Source organism: Podarcis raffonei, chromosome 7 (assembly GCF_027172205.1).
Source record: "Podarcis raffonei isolate rPodRaf1 chromosome 7, rPodRaf1.pri, whole genome shotgun sequence".
Lineage (NCBI taxonomy): Eukaryota > Metazoa > Chordata > Lepidosauria > Squamata > Lacertidae > Podarcis > Podarcis raffonei.
Genome location: NC_070608.1, coordinates 10,884,169 through 10,901,763, shown reverse-complemented (window position 1 = coordinate 10,901,763; position 17,595 = coordinate 10,884,169). Strand labels below are relative to the sequence as shown.

Below are 17,595 nucleotides of genomic sequence, written 5' to 3'. Positions count from 1 at the left end.
ACTGTGGCATTGGTCATATTGCCATGTTGATTAGCTGTTCTTTAGATGGATAAGAACCGACTTGCTGGATCAGACGAAAAGTGTATCAAGTCCAGCTTTCTGTCCTCAGTAGCAGCCAGGATATGAAAGGGATGTTTGCCCTCCACATCCTGTACTATAGTTAGAAATATGTTAAACCGTGGAGGGGATTCCATTACTTGGGAGTGCCTAGTCACTTCTGACATGCCCCTGTTTCCTTCGTCTAATCCTTACTCTCTGTTAAATTTCTGGGGACCACGTTTTAAGAAATGACAGTGAGAAGGGGTTGCTCTCTCTCCAAATACTCTGGCTCTCTTCGACCCAGCCTTAGACCTGACTTTTCAGGCCTTGACTGTGACCAGGAGACCTTTGCATAATTAAGAATAGGGTTTTGTTTTTGCCACCTACATCCCTTTCTTGACCCTATGGTGATCCATGCCTTAAAGTTGCCTCTCACCTGGATTATTGTAACATGCTCTGTGGGGCTCCTGTGTTTGAAAACCATTTAGAAACTTGAGTTGCTTCAGAATGTTGCAGCCAGGCTTTCTATGGGGCTGGGATATAGGAGGGTTCATGTTACCCCTACTTCACTGACTGCCTATTCATTTGTGAGCGCAATCCGAAATTCTGATTTTGACCTATAAATCCTTAAATGGCTTGGGATCAGGTTACTTACCACTTCACTGCTTGTTCATGTTTGGTTACTGTTTTCAATATACACCGCTCAGCTCTCCTTAAGGAGAAAGAACAAGGTAGAAATTATTTCAAATAAACAATTAGTGCTGTTCCTCACGACTGGAAATTTCTGTTGATTAGAAGAAACCTAGGGAAACTTACAAGCAGGCTCAGCTGAAAAGCATGTTTAATTGCTTTGGGCTTCTGGCTTGCTTTTCTCCATCAAAAAGAGGCCAAAATGTTATCTTGCCTGCTGGGTCTTCTAATTCAAGTTGGAAACCACATAAACCCTGTTGCTTTATAATAAGAAACTGACTTCATGGCCATCCAAATATATTTTGGAAGGCAGCATATAAATGTGCTCTGCTCTCTCTGCTTTTATTAACCTTATACTTTTAATCAAGGTCAAGGTTTACTTATATCATTCATAAGTATGACAGCATCAAACTGCAAGTCTGCATTAAAGCTACACTCCCACTATGTTTTTATATATGCTGGAAGCCACCCAGAGTGCCTGGGACAACCCAGTCAGATGGGCAGGGTACAAATAATAAATAATAATTGTTATTATTACAAACCTTATAATTCAACTGAAACGCTGATTGACTACTGATTAACAGATTTTATGAGCAACAAAGAAATACGTCATTATTCATCTCAGTTACAGTGGAACCTCAGTTGTTGAATGCTTCGGAAGCCGAACAATTCAAAACCTGAATGCCGACAACCCAGAAGTGAACGCTTCCATTTTTGAACGATTTTCGGAAGTTGAATGGCTTCCCGAGACTTTTTTCTCTTTTTTTGCTATTGACTTTGCAGCCAGCCCATTGATCCTTGGTTTTCAAATGTTTTGGAAGCCGAATGGTCTTCCGGAGTAGATTAAGTTTGAAAACCCAAGGTTCCACTGTACCTCTATCTCACTGAATAAAAACAACAGTTTTACCTGTGATTGACTGTTGCAACAGTTATAATTAGATGCTGCTTACCTGTTACATCACTGTACAAAGGGCTATAAAACAAGTGATGTGAGAAGGGCCCAGTGACATCTAACTTGCAAATACAAATTTGCTTTGGCAGACGCCCTTCAGGAATTCATGTGTGCTTGCTCATACTGCAGCTGCAGTGCAGTAGCAGTAGGTATATAAGGAAGAGAAGACTTTCCTTTGTGGGTCACCATTTTTTAAAAAAAGAAAGAAACCAGCTGGGAGGGTTCCTGCAGCCTTAGTCAAACCCAGGTCTTGCTGCTGGAGAACATACTAAGTCTGATTTTAGTAAGATCCTTGCACTCTTATTCGCGTGTTTGTCAGAATGCATGCAGGCTTGAACTGGGTCGAGGGCATGTGTGCAAGCCCTGACCCCAGTATCCCAGTGCACATGGGTTGCACTGGAGATGTACAGGCAGCCCTGTGTAGGGAAACTTTTAATGTTTGATGCATTACTGTATTTTAATATTTTGTTGAAAGCTGCCCAGAGTGGCTGGGGAAGTATAAATAATAAATTATTATTATTATTATAATTATTATTATTACTCTATGAGAACAAGGCCTGGGACTAGATGTGCCACTGGCCCGATTCAGCAGGCTCTTCTTACACTCTTAGACAGGGGTCAGTAAACTTTTTCAGCAGGGGGCCAGTCCACTGTCCCTCAGACCTTGTGGGGGACTGGACTATATTTTGAAGGAGGGGAGGGGGAATTGATGCAAGAGCACCATGAGCCCCGGTGACTGCTTTCCTGTGTCTTGCGAGCAGCAGGGGCTGGTGGCTGTGGCGGAGGGAATATTAGCGGCGCGCAAAAGGGCTCTGAAGAGGGGCTGGTTAGAATGGCAGCTGCTCGAGCGCTGCTCCTGCTGGTGGCACCAACAAAGCCCAGCCCCCTTCCTCCTCTAGACAGGAGGGAGGGAGGAGGCGCCACTTCCACATGAGGAAGAGGGAAAGTATGCACCCTGGCGATCCATGCGGCGATTCCTGGACCATCCGCGGGCCAGATCCAGAAGGCAGTTGGGCCTGACCTGGCCCGCGAGCCTCAGTTTGCCTACCTGTGTTCTTAGATGTTCTCACGTCCAGCAGGGGTCCTGGAAAACAAGGCTCCTAATCACAGGCCACTTCTAAGCTTATTCAGCTGAATGTAGTTGGCATCTCCTTTCATATCTTGGCTCTCAACTTCTGAAGCTTGGAAGCGGAGTTGGCAGGTGCAGGGATGTTGATGGCAGGGCTTGAGTGAATGCTCCTTCCCAGTGGCGTAGCGTGGGTTGTCAGCACCCGGGGCAAGGCAAGTAATGTGCGCCCCCTAACCCGTGGATTTGTGCCCCTAACCCTAACCCCCAGATGCTGCGCCCGGTGCGGCCGGCCCCCCCTGCACCCCCCACGCTACGCCACTGCTCCCTCCTCACTTTCAAGCCTGCATGCATTTACCTGAATATAGAGAAGGCTTTGGGCACCAAGGGTTCTGTCAAAGCCAATGTCAGGACAGCGTAAAACTACCAGTCAGTAATAAAGCATCAGACTTTGCCGTTTAAACCTTGTGTTTCCATAAAGCATGAAGATGGAGTCTACTCAGATCCACCCATAAGATTATACTTGTCATCAAGTAGACGGAAGTGAATTCAAAACAATCCTATCTCTGTGTTCCTTTTTCTTTTGCAGGGTTGTTGGCATCCAAAGCCGTCAGCGCTGATGGTGCTGAAAAAAAGGAAGGCAACAAACAAGCAGCTCCAGTCTTGGAGCAGGTATGAAATTGTAGAGTTTGATTCTTTTGCAAGGGTCCTACTGGAATGTACCATGGGAAATATCAGGTCCATGATGTTAATGTTGCTCTGCCAGACAGAAAGTAAATAGGGGACTAAAGAATTATGTTTACACTTCTGCATAAATGGAGTTAATGAAAGTAAGTCTGCAGTCCTAAGGATGCATAGCATGGAAGCAGGTTCAGATTTAAATCTGGGCTTGGCTTCTGTGGTATGGACCTTTGGATCAGACAGCTTGATGTCCCAGATCGTGGCTACCTTTATTTTCATACGCGAACATCCCGAGAATCGAAAGCTCAGAGATGTCTGTCCCCAGGTACCGCTTCAATATAGCTGGAATTGTGCCCACAAGTGGCTTAGAAGACCCTTGACACAAATTCAGTTTGTGCTTTTCGACACAGGGGTTTTTTTGGGTTTCTTTTTTACATCTGCCAGAACTTCTTTTGTAAGAAGTTTCCTTTCTATTGTAAGAATTGGTGTTGTAAACTTGTATGTGTTTTATGAAACTGTTCAATGAGCCATACCTTTTTTTGCTAGGATGTATATTTTTTAATAAATACGAGGAAAAAAGAAGACATTAAAAATATCTTAGGGGTCTGGTTTGAGTCCACATCTAAAGTGGAGGATGGCCACATTGTCTCCAGCCTGTTCCACTCAGTTGAGTTTTCTCCGGTCGCACATTTTGTGCATGGCTGTGCCTACTATTAACAAGTCTTGATAAGTAACCACAGTCGTAGGTGCTGCTTTTATGCTATTAGTTGACACATAGGAATCACTTCCAGGAATGAGCCTGTATCTGAAAATGTGCTAGATATGTTAGTTTATAGGCATGTGCACACAGAGAAGGACAAACTATTCTTCTAAGCCCCTACATGTTTATTAATTCCATTTCTTCAGAACATTCTCATGGCCTGCAATTTGGATGCAGAAACAGAAGAAGAATTGCTATTCATAAGCAGGTAGCCTGCCATGCCCTATGTGGTTGCTACCCAGCCTCCTAACTCACGAGTAGGCATATTGTCAGGGACAATTCCAGTCTCCAGCTTAAAACCAAGCTCTTTCCAGCTTGCAGCTCTTTAAACTGGGTGCTTCCCAGTCAACAGAGCCCATGTAGCTCACCTAGCCTGCCCGCTCATTCTGGAAGAGGAGGGCAATCCTCTAGAGTCACTTTACCTGCAACACCCCACCCCCGCAAGTAGAGCTCTGGTCAGCGATTCCGCCCGGGGTTTATACACGTGCGCCTTTGCTTGGCCAGAACCCGCAAACTAAAAGCCATACTGGAGTCACTTACAGACCCATTGCATGATGGTGCCTGTGACTTCCTGTTCTGTTTTGAAGCCTGTGCATCAAACAGGAAGTGAAGGCGGACAAGAATTGGTGTTCTGCTCACTTTGGCCACATAGGCTGCAACCCAGTCACCCACCCAGTTGCTGGCAGCTTCCCTTGTGGATGGGTGGAGACACCCACAGGATGACGTCACAGGTGCATGTTCCCTGGACTCCTGTTCACCTTCCCATAAACTACCACGTTCAGCACATTTCAGGCAAGAATGAATCAAGGAAGTGTTTCTGTGTTCGTTAATTCTGCCCGAAAGGTAGCTAAAGAGAGCCCTAAATCTATACACCTTTTTAATTTATTCAGATCAGAGCCTTAATATAGTTTTTAATGTGGATTTTTGTTGTCTAGTGGGTAGTTCATTTCTTTTTTTAAAAGACCTCCCTTTTAAGAAGAGTGCTTTTCGTCTACCACTCCCCCCCACAACAAACCCCAACCCTTTTCTGAAACATACCTCCATATTGCGTTAAATAATTGGGTCAAAGGAAGTAACCTATACAGGCAACTACATTTCCTCCCCACTCTTTTCCCTCATTAAACCTGTGCTGGTTTTGGTAGCGCATTGATTATGGTATGTGCAGCTTTCACTTACGCCCAGTGCAGATTTCACCATTGAGCCTGGATTTAGGAATTGGGCCATGGAACCGGAAGTCAATTCCCCCCTGCCCTTCTGTAACTGGCTTTGGAGCTGTGTGACTCCCAAACCAGATGAAAATGGATCTGATACTCTCCTTAACTCTGTATGTTTGAGGGGAAATGTTTGTGTGTGAGAGAGAGAAAGATCCCACAACTTCTCCCAATCCCTAAACTAGGGATCAATTGTGAGTTGTGACTAGGTCTTAACAGCCCTTTTTGAGTCACTGCGGTGTCAATGCATTGCCGTAATGTATTTTTACTTTTGCTTAAGAGCTGAGAATGTGTTGCTATGCGTTGCAGCTTCTTAAGGCAGTACTGCATGTTTCAAAGAACACACGGCTGCCACTAAAAATGGCAGGCTTCTATTGAGTCACCTCCATAACATCTAGCCTAGTGGCCTTCAAACTGTTTGCATCCAGAGCTCTTGTTTAGCTCCAGTCTGCAAGATGGACACAGTTCTAATTTATTTTACTGTTCTCGCTCTTTTTCTTTTTTCACTTCCTGTCTCCCTATCCCTCTGCTTTTCCTACTGTCCACCCCATCCCCCTTTTCCACTTTGGGTTTTTGTTTTAAAAAAACCAAAGTTGTACAAGCAAAAAGTAATATGGTGGTGGCACTTAGAGCATGGCTCATGACCCACCATTTGAAGCCTTTGCCATTGTAGCCCTTGTCCTGATGTTGTGTACTTTCTCAGCAAGAGCAGGGGGGAAAGCACATTGCAAGTGACATCAGGACATGCAGTAAGTGAAATAGACATTATGGAAGTTATGTGTGTTTGTGTTGGCAGGTGTGGGACGAGACTCAGCATAGGAATTAGTATTTTTCCAGTGGCAGCGTTGTGTTTTTTGTAACATGTAGTTCCACCCTTACCTTTTTCTTCTCGCGTACTTAAGGATAAAGGCTGCAGTCCCCAAATTGGCTGATCAAGTAGTTGTAGGCATCATAAAAGCAGAGGTGCTGGAAGGCACTCAAAATGTGAAAACCCAGCCCCTTAAGCCCTCTTCTCCTGCTCACTTCTTAACCACGCCACACCAAATGCTCCACGCCCTTACAAAACCTGGATTTGATTCTGCAGAGAAACCCACATATTCCAAGAACACAGTATGCAAGAAACAGGGAGGAGGAAGACAGTTAGACAGACTATTTCTCACCAAATGTGCCTGGCAACACATAATGAAAAAGCAATCTTTTTTGTGGCATCCCAATGAATCTGCCCCCTAGGAAATGGTTTGGGGCATTGCAGCCAGTTTCCTTGGCCCCCACCCCCCACCCCAAATTAAAATAAGTTATGGAATGATTGACAACCTGATGACTCTTCCACAAACAGTGCAGCACTAACCTTAACTTACCAAGCAGAGCCACCATTGAAACTATCTCAGTTTTGCAGACTTTGTTCTGCAGCAACAAAATATAGAATACATTGTGTATTTTAAACTAAACATGGCTGGTTTTTGTTTCTGTCGGAAGTTTACAATTGCGTATCTACAGGTTGTTGTCAGCATTTCAAATTAACAGCCTATGAAATGTGTCTTTGCAAACACTTTGGTTATGTGGACTCTCTTTTATAAATTGTTTAGTTATTAGCAAATGTTCTCACGGGAAACCAAACTTGAGCTTTTTGCTTCCCCTACTCATTCTTTTTTGGTAGGGAAAATTCTGAATTTGCACACCTTTTTAAAGTTAGCCACTAGCTCTGTTGAAACAAATGACGACTGAGAAGTGAAACCTTAGAGGTCTTGGGCAGATGTAACACTGGCTCCCAGCAAAAAAAAATTTTTTTTTTAAAAAAAGGCATGCAGATTGGAAGCCAGACATATGAGCACCTCAGAGCAATTATTCCCACCTAGTATTAGCCATGGTTTAAAGTTGCACCAAAATAAATGCAAACCACGGTTCCTTTTGAACCCAAGTGACCATGTTTTTAAGTGGGTTTTCCAAACCATGGTTATAGGAAACCCCAGTACATGTTAGTTACGGTCTGCATCAGTGCATATATGACTCTAAACTATGGTTAATTTAGGGAAAGGAATGGAGGAGGGAGAGCATTCTTTCATGAGTCTGGTTCCCAATTTGTATTTTGAGCGGAGCCAGCATTAATCCGTCTCGGGCCAGAATGACTTTGCAATGGCTAAGCTGTCTACAGCGATAACATTTATGGTTAAATTATGGCTCAGTTTTCCCCCAAGTGTAATACAGAGGAGAATTTCAGGCCAGCAGTTTTATTAGGCTGCTGATTCCCCCCCACTTTTCTGGTTTACAACTGTTTTAACCCTAAACCCTCAGGTTACATGAAGCAGGTACAGTAGTCTATTTAACTGTATTAGGGTTGGGCCATGTTTTCTTTCCTTTTGAGCAACAACTGCTTAGATGAACGAGTAACATTCGTTTAAGGTTTTTTCTAATGTTTAATTTTGTCCTTGTTAAGAGGTTAAGCACCTTATTAGAACAAGTTTTAAAACCTTGTTTTAAATAATTTTGTAACTTTGAAAGTAATGGTTGCTGTAGTGATGTCTTTCACACATGTGAAGATAAACAATAAAATCATTTATTTACAAGTTACGGCTCTAATTAATTTTTGGTAAATAAGTTTCTCAATCAGCCTAGATATATGTTCTGCAATCCTTCAAATCCTTGTTGGACATGAATAAATTATACTCTCAATGTGCATGAATTGCTGGTTCATTGGTAGCTGGACGGGACATTTCACACCACAGGCCCTTATGTGGTACTTCCAGTGTGGCTTTTTAGTGTCTAGAGCACGAGTGGTGGACAACTTAAGGACTTTATACTTGTTTGCAGACCCACCCTATCCTGTCTTTCATCCGTAATGCCAAATGCAGCATTAATCTTAATGTACTTGTGACAAATGTCTGTACCCACTTGGGTGGCTGGTTTGCACATTTATATAAAAAATGGCTCAGTTTAGAAGTTGTCCACTCCTCTTCTCTTACTCTGAATGTCCAGAACCACCAGAAGAGAAAGCAGTCAATACCAAAATTACATTACTTGCGTATACAAAGGTTTGAAAATTGGAGAATATTAGGAGTGTGGCGGCTCTTCTTGCGTGGTGTTCAGCTGTGTTTGTTTGCTTTTACCAAAAGCGGTCACACATAATCTGAATTTCTTCTATGGTTTGATGAAAGGTTTTACTTGCACAGTGATCTTGCCTACCAGATGGAAAATCATTTTTAACTCCATGTGGGAAAGTAGCTACAAACCTAAAATGCTAGTATTTGTTAAACATAGATAGGTCTGTCTTGACACAATTATCCTTTACGTTTATTGGACAAAAATACGATGCAGACAATCACATGTTCGAAAATGCAGTATGCTTTGATTTTTCCAAATTAATTAGCCTACAACGCTTTTGTTATGTTTTTGCTGTTGTTGTTGGAGAAAGCGGGTGATATCCTAATGCAAATACATGTGGTGACATTCAGATTACTTTGGGGGTGGAAATCCTTAATCTTTGTTGGTTTTTTATAATAATAATAATAATAATAATAATAATAATAATAATAATAATAATAATGGGACACTGCCAGACTCTTCATGTCTTGTTTTAAAATTGAACTGAATTTGCAGAGAATCAGGGACACCGCAACCACAAACCTAATTGTAAGCTGTTGGGGCTGACAACCCCAGAGTCAGCCACAACTGGACCTAATGGTCAGGGGTCCCTTTACCCTTTTACTTGCTTTCTGGGGGGCGGGGGGGGTTAGTGCTTTGAAGAATTAGCAGTAAAGTTGCTATGTCTGCAGAAACGTGGCAAAAATTTGGTTTTGTTGAATGTATTAGCATGATTGAAGAGCTACTGCGTTCAGTTTATGAGAACTGAAGACATGTTTACGGCCTCATATCCTGATCCAGAGATCCATGTGTAGTAGGCTGCAGGTATAGATTCCAACCCCCCCCCTTTCTATAGGGAGTGAGCCCATCCACACATTCATTGGACTGCATGTGGGGATCAGTCTTTCTCTGTTGAAATGAGGGGGGAATCGAGAAAAGGAAATGACAAGGGCATATCCTGGCTCCTGCACCTTGGAGCAGTTCACTGGATTGGGATGGTGGTCTTTGGCTGAGTCCCCTTTTTGAAGTTTCAGCTTGCTTATTTCTTAACTTTGTTTATTATTATTATTATTATTATTATTTATTTGTGGTGGGTGGGGGGGAAATGTTCTGAAAATGTGCTGTTGTTAAGTACTGAAGTTGCTTTTAAAAAAAATAAATCGAAATAGAATACAAGAGCTGCAATGAAGAAACTGCAATAAAAGTATCAATTTCTTATTATTTATTCAGGAGATATCACCTAAGCCTCAAAGTCAGAAAAAAAATGAAGCTGATATTAGCAGTTCTGCCAACATTCAGAAATCTGCACTGTTGCCCTCAACTTTGTCTTCAGGAAAGGCTCGCAGCAAGAAATGCAAACAAGAATCTGGAGATTCTGCAGGGTGTATAAAGTCCCTTAAATCACCAATTTCCCCCGAGTTAATACAAGTGGAGGATTTGACCCTGGTCTCCCAGCTTCCTTCTTCTGTGATAAATAAAACTAGTGAGCACAGACATTTTAAAACATACCATAATTACTTCTATTACAGTCATATTGGGAAATAATCATCATTGGGGTGGTTCTTTTTCTTTCCTTTCTTTCCCTTTCCTTTTGAATGTGACTTGTTTATAACAGGCTGGGTTTGGGGGGGCTGGGAGAGTGGAATGCAAGTGTGACATGGGATAGTACATGCAATTAAGTTCACCACTGAAGTTATCCCCCACCCCCAAATCCTTAGTAGCCAGTACTGGAAACTCCTTGCACATCGGTCATCTGAAAGGAGGAAGGAAACAAAACCCAAACCAACTCTTTTTGCCGCTTCCAAAAGTTTTCCTATATGGTTGCCTGGAAGTTTTGGGTTGTGTGTGGGGGTTTTTTTTGTGTGTGGTTTTTTTCCTGTAAACCCATTTGTTCCCAAGACGGAAATATCAAACACACACAGTATGGCACTTGTACGATGGCGGAAATTCATGGCAAGAGCCCAACTCGTCATGTTACACGGAGCAGCAAAGGCTACAGCTGATCTGCTTTGGAGGCCCTGATTCTTCAAAAAGAAGATGAGCCATTCTTGTGTGGTGTTGGTGTTTTTGTTTTTGTTGTTGTTCACGACCACCACCCTCATCCTCGAGAAAATCTACTGGCATGATTTGCCTGCTGGACCTACTGGCTCTTGCTCTCTGTGTGACAATTCCTCTTACTTTCAGTGCTACAGAAGACAAACAAAAAAATAGGTTTCAGTCCCTGGGATGAGGGTCCAAAGGAGGCTGGTTTAGATGGGGGAAGAGGAATGTACAAAACTGCAAGAAAACTGATCAGCGAAATGTTTGCAATTGTAGAAATGTCCAAGTCCCTTTGGTAGGGAAATGGATGAGGATAATGCTTGCTTTCTTCTGCCCCCCCCCTTTCAGACCGTACCATTTAACATTTCCCTGCCAGAGGGTTTAATCCCTTGTCAGCGGTAAAGTAGAGAATGGGGGATTCTGTCAAGCGCTGCTCTAGATCTTTTGCATCTCTCCGGGAAATGAAGAATGACACACAAAAAACTTCCTAGGGCTGCTTTCTTCCATCTCTGAGTTAAAATTATCTTCCGCTGAATGTTATGATCCAGCCATAGCTACTTAACAAGTCTCGCTGATTTGAAAGGGACTTGCACGCACCTAACGTCTGGTTGGATTGTGCTGCTAATTAATTGAGAAGGGGGAAACAGCTTGTGCTGATGTAATTCTCTCCCCCTGCCCCTTTTGCACTGAAACGCTTCATCAGTCAATGACACTCTAAATCTTCCCTCATTAAATGTTGCCGTCCACACTTGTTGCGATTGCACATGATGTCGGTAAGTAACCTTCACTGAGGATGATTTGTGCCTTTTAATAATGCAAAGATAGCACTGTAAAGGGAATCCCTCTTAATCTGCAGCTATTGCAGTAGACTTGAAAACCATAGTTATAGCTTTTGTAGAGAGTTGAGCATTTTGCAGTTCTCCCCCCCTTCCTCATTTTTTTTAAACCTGGGGATTATATATTTTTTTCCCAATTATGAGGCTTCCTAAGCTGTGTTTATTTTAATTTATACACTGCTTTTTGAGAAACATTTTCCATAAAGTGGCTTCCATTGGCTCTAAAGTTGTTTACAATATATAAAATGAAAGAAGAATCCATTCCACAAATTAATAAATAAAAGAGCAGAACAACAGAAGCTAAAAATGCACAACATAAAATCCCCTGTATATATTACACATTGAAAGCCATTGAAAGGAGGTAGGTTTTCAAATTGGACTTCGTGGTGCGAGCTTTTAAAGTGATCGCTTGAATGTAGATATGTGGAAATTAATTTTGCTGAGCTCACTTCCTCCAAACCATTGCAGTCCCGTTGCTTTCAGCAGAAGAGTTAACCACGGACTTGAATTTCTTCCACTGAAATCAGTGAGATTGCAAAGTGCTTTGCTTTGGTTGAATTTGAACCCATTGTAAACCTCCGCCCCTCCAAAAAATAAATTAAAAATCCTGGAATTTGACCAAAGGAAAACAAAGGACCCTTCATTCCTCTTGGGAACTTCCCTATGCATAACTTGTGTATAAATCAAATCCAGCATAATTCACTCACATCCGCATGATTATGAGATCATTTCAATATGCATAGCAAACACAGCTTGCTGTATTAGTGGTAGCGTTGGAGGAAGGGGGTGAGGAGCAAAATTCTAAAACTCTGAATCCAAAGGCCCAGTATTGGGATCCACTGAATCAGTGATATAATAATGGCTTTCAATGGCATGGCTAATACGATGCACTCCAGATCTTGCTGTATTACATATGGCTTCTGTCATTCATCCTTCGCCAGGCACCTGTGTTTTAATGGAAGTTCTAGTCCACAGCACCTGGCAAGCATGTTGACTTACCCCCTGGTTTTAACTAACGATTGCTTAGTGCATTATCAAACCTACCATACTTAATTTCTCAAGGATGTTATAAGCTGGAACACATGCGTGTGCACACACCTTCATTCCAAGGTGGCTTACATGCTATTGGAATTATTAAATAACTATAAAAAGCAACAGTGAAGGACACAGGATTTTAACCGATCTAGTACATTCAGAGCGAAGTAAAAGAACAATAGGCACATGAGTGCTTTTCCAAAACCTAACCGAAAGGCTAGCGCAACAAATAAGTTAATATTAGTTGCCGAAAAGTTACCAGGCCCTGCAATCCCACATAGGGCATTCAGCAGATATTGCATTGTTGCAAAAACAATGGAACAGTTTTGTATCAGAAAGTTTATCATTTTTTGCTTGCTTCAGGAATGTTAAGAAATGGTATACTCTGCATTTATTTATAACATCCTATTATGGGAACAGGGAACCTATGGTCCTCTAGTTGTTGTTGGATTCCAGCTCCCATCATCTCTGGTCATCAGCTTGTGCTGATGGGGGTTTGAAGCCCCAACAACACACAGACAACCACAGGTTCAGCATCCCTGGTTTATAATTTTCTCCTAGCAGTTAAGAAGGAAGTGAGAGAGTCAGAAATCAAATGTATCAGGGAGCTTAGGTATATTAGTGCTGCCTATGACCTTTTGTGCCAGATTTGTTCCATCACAAGGGACCACCCCCCCATTGCAAGCCTTTTCATTAAAAGCCTGCTTCTACTAACTGAAGCTAAAAACCATTCCTCTAGTCTCCTGGTATCCCCCATTTTTCTATTTGTAAAGAGCGATGCTGTGATAGATGGGGAACCACTTAAGGCAAGCACCTTATGACCTCCTTAGAAATATTAGAGTAAGATGATGACCTGTGTCTGCTTCATCAACATTGCAAGGTCTCTTTTTAGGTCCATCACAGCCAGTGAGTGCCCTTAGATCCTTCAAAAATAGCCAGCGGAGAAGAAGATCACAGCGCTTAGCGACTGGTTCGTTGCCTCATGGTTCGCTAGAAAAAGTTCCTTCTCCCTCTCCAGTCACTGATAAAAAAGTGTTCTCCATCAGTGCCCCAAATCAGCCGCCAGCATTACTGGAGGGTAATGTATTTCAGTCTAAAGTAAAGAACCAGAGAGAATCCAAGTGTTAAACGTAGGACCTTCGCGAGACATGTCCTGCCAGACAAGAGCTTCTGGCTAATAGACGAGATCTGTGCCATGTTAGGTGTGTAACTCAGCGACCTCAAGGAACGCGGTGCTTGTCTGTCATTTAATATCCTGTTCTTTCTTTTATGTAGTTCCCAATGTTGCTCATGTCTCGCTTGAGAAGCGCGGACTCTGCCTCCCTCTTGACTTAAGCCGCAACTTGGATGTGTCGGCGCTGTTAACTGCGGAGGCTGCTTTCCGCAGTGACTACCCCATTAAAGAGAAGGAAGATAATCAGATGGTGTTGTGCCATTCTTCTAAAGCGGCGACTGATGGCAGAGTAGCCCCAGTGGCATCAGGTAAAACGTTTGTCAGCGGCTTTCAAGAGTGTATTAGGTCATGCAGAATGCTATAGGCCACTGCGTTTAGAACATTTCTGGATGTATATTGTTGTTGTTGTTTAGTTGTGTCCAACTCTTTGTGACCTGACCCCATGGACCAGAGCACGCCAGGCACTCCTGTCTTCCACTGCCTCCCACAATTTGGTCAAACTCATGTTAGTAGCTTCAATAACACTGTCCAACCACCTTGTCCTCTGTTGTCCCCTTCTCCTTGTGCCCTCCATCTTTCCCAACATCAGGGTCTTTTCCAGGGAGTTTTCTCTTCTCATGAGGTGGCCAATGTATTGGAGCCTCAGCTTCATGATCTGTCCTTCCAGTGAGCACTCAGGGCTGATTTCCTTAAGAATGGATAGGTTTGATCTTCTTGCAGTCCATGGGACTCTCAAGAGCATAATTCAAAAGCATCAATTCTTTGGCGATCAGCCTTCTTTATGGTCCAGCTCTCACTTCCATACATCACTACTGAGAAAACTGTAGCTTTAACTAAACAAACCATTGTTGGCAAGGTGATGTCTCTGCTTTTTAAGATGCTGTCTAGATGTATATTAGAGTATGTGGGGGTTTTTTTGAAAAAAAATTATTTGATTTTTCAAGTATAAGTTAAAGATTCCTCTGAATCTCTGGACTTCCCACTCTCTCCCCTCCATAAGTCCCATTGTCAACCCTTTCAACTGCATATTATTCAGTAGTCCATATTTTATATTACTCCGTTGTCTCCACTATATTTGCTACACAACAAGTGTTATTGCAGTCCTGCTAACGTTTTCATCTGCTTACAGTGGTCTCCAAGATAAATTATAAATCTTTCCCATTCCTTATTAAAGTTTTGGTCTTCTTGGTTTCTGAGCTTCCCGGTCAGTTTTTGCCATTTCAGCATAGTCCAACAGTTTAATTTGCCACTCTTCTCTGGTAGGGACTTTGTCTTCTTTCCATCTCTGGGCTACCAACGTCCATGCAGCTGTCGTTGTGTATGTTTAGAGTATGTTAACTCATATAGGAAATACATTGTGTGAATGCGACGAGCGTGTGTTTGTGTATCATTCAGGTACACTTATCTGTAAGGAGAGGTTGGTTGAATTCTCTTGTTTTAGTGCGTGGGTCCACTTTTCAATCCACATTGTGAATGAAAAGGGCCCTGCTATTTGCTGTTTTAGTTATGGCCATGTTTGGGCCACCCCTTGTCACTAAGAGTTGTATCTAACTAAGTCATTGTGTGCACCGAACTTCCCCTCCTCCTTCTTCGCACCCCCTGCCCCAAATCTGTTCTGGCGGGTAGAGAGGGAGGGGAAGTTCAGTTGTGCTTTCAGAAGTCATTCCACTCGGGCAGTGATTTAGTCGGATTCCACCCACTGTAGTTAGCCATGGTTCTGCTTCCACCTTCATTCAGCTATCTTCGGAAGCAACCATTTTGGAAACAGCTTAAATCTCTGATACTGCTCTGCGTGGTTGGTGGCAACCCAGCCACACCCAGTTTTCTGAAATGGAAGCATGATGATTTGCCAATGTATACAACATAAGGAGACTGCAAATAAACTGTGCCGGTCTTTTCCAGAAGCAAAGCAATACATGAAAGCTGAAGTTTACTTCAGGAAACAAATAATTCTGGAGGAGGGGGGAGACAAGTGGAATGGGAGATTCTCATGGCACTTTCTCAAAAAATCTGGCTTAAAAAGATTGCTGACCCTTTATCTAAAAGTAAATCACATCTGTCTTCTCAGTGCTGTTCAGGCCTCACAGAATTCTTGGGATGCAAAGAATTAGGAAAAGATGCAGGAGGATAAGTTGGTTACTGTGCTGGCTTGGAGAATTCATCTCTTCTTTAATGTCAGAACCTCTCATCCTGTTCGCAACACCTTCTTTACTCTACCTTCTGTGCAAAACGTATTCAGATAATAATCTCCAGCAGCTTCTTTAGCCCAGAGAATCACATACGAAATGGATCATAGTCATACACAGAGGCCACAGCTAATTTAGAAATGGAAATTTCAGAGTAACATAATTCAGTGCCCCTTTTCGTTAGCATGGCAAATGCTTGTTTTTGTTTTTTTTACAACAGATATAAATATCTCCCACTTACATCTCTTATTCAGAGAACAGTGAATGTGAGTTCTCTTCGATTCGTTTCCTTGTTTCTCATCCTCCGTCGTTTAATCTTTTCAGATCCAGCAGTATAACTGAACTAAAGCATAGTCCCTAGTGCTTGCCACCAAGAGACTTAACACACTGTTGCCAGCAGTGTTCTGCTAAACTTCTGTTTCCTTTTTTACATCCACAGGAATGCTGAAAACGGAGAGAAAAACGAAGCTGGAAGACAGATGCTCGTCGCTGCTTGGTATGGACAAAAAATTTTTTAAGCAAAAACAAAACTGTAGCTTGAGAAAGCAGGAATGTAGCCTGTCTGTTATATATATTTATATATATATATAAAAATAAGAGTTGTTATTATTATTATTATTATTATTATTATTATTATTTTCACCTGTTAATGCTTTTTAAGGTTTTAAGGGGTCACAGGACAAAGGAATGTACTGCTTCACACAGAAAATAGTTAAACTATGGAATTTGCTCCCATAAGGCTGCCAGCTTAGATGGCTTTAAAAGTGGATTAAATAAATTTGTAGAAGTGGTGTAGATATATGTAGCGTAGCTCCATTGTTGGAGACAGCATGCCTCTCAATACCAGCTGTTAGGAATTGCAGGTGAGGAGAGTGCTGTTGCAGTCAGGTCCTCCTTGTCTAGCTGCTCTCGTTCAAACACAACTAACCTTGAACTATGTAATTCTGAGTTACGACTTGTCATTGTCATTAAATTTCATTGCCTTTGTAGATATTTTTTTTTGCAAGGCTCAGTTCTTGGTTCATCTCTTAAAACTCCCTCTTCTTTGAAAATCGAAAACATTTGGCCACTTCACCTCCAATCCTAAATACACTTACTAGTAAGCCCAGTATGTCTCTGTAGAGCTTGCCTCTCTGAGTAAATAGGCATAAGTACTGTTGTAAGCGAACAGTTCCACTCTCAGGTGGCTGGAAGCACATGACCGAATCTTGGAACAGGCTGCGTTTGTTTTACACTGATGCCCTTTGTTTAATAAAGATCCTTGCCATTTGCAATGTAGGTAAAAAGAAGGAGAAGGATAAAGAAAGGAAGGAGAAGAAGGAGAAAGATCACAAGTCGAAACAGAAAAAGAAGAAAAAGAAAAAGAAGAAATCAAAGCAGCATGGTACATTTTAGAATATAGTAAATCTAGCTAAAGACTTTGCCTGTTGTTTCAGACTTTGTTTGCTACTTTGATCTCCATGCATTATGAGCTTTAAGCATAAATTGCTCCAGTGTTGCTTCAGGATGTGTTTATTAGATCTGTTGAGATACTGCCCCTTGACCAAATTGCTCTTTTGGCATCATGCCCCAGTGTCCTCATTCACCTACAACACTAAGCCAATCTATGGCCTAGCATGAAGGACAGGCAGGCTGGTGCCTATTTAGATAATTATAGCCATTTTGCTCCTTTGCCAGGTCCAGCTGCTTCTGTTTCTACCAGGACATTAGCCATGGTTTGGCTTAGTATTGCATGCAAGCTTGGGCTCATGCTTTGTTATTCTATAAACAAACCAGCAAATGGTAAGCCAGTAACAAACCTTGGTTTTTGTTCATGGTTTGTTTGGCAAATTACAAAACCATTAATC

General features: G+C 42.2%; 1 protein-coding gene across 4 annotated transcripts in view; it reads left to right on the top strand.

The window, feature by feature from the left end:
* Positions 1-17,595, top strand: part of PHF20L1 (PHD finger protein 20 like 1) — a 64,232-nt gene that overhangs the window by 25,142 nt on the left and 21,495 nt on the right. For 3 of the 4 annotated variants that reach the window (XM_053395262.1, XM_053395261.1, XM_053395263.1), the window contains 5 exons: positions 3,337-3,419; positions 9,708-9,960; positions 13,664-13,870; positions 16,188-16,244; positions 17,028-17,132. In XM_053395262.1, coding sequence (XP_053251237.1) covers positions 3,337-3,419; positions 9,708-9,960; positions 13,664-13,870; positions 16,188-16,244; positions 17,028-17,132 — 705 coding nt within the window. Of the gene's footprint in view, positions 1-3,336; positions 3,420-9,707; positions 9,961-13,280; positions 13,467-13,663; positions 13,871-16,187; positions 16,245-17,027; positions 17,133-17,595 lie in introns of all 4 variants that reach the window. The other variant, XM_053395264.1, reaches the window with a different exon arrangement.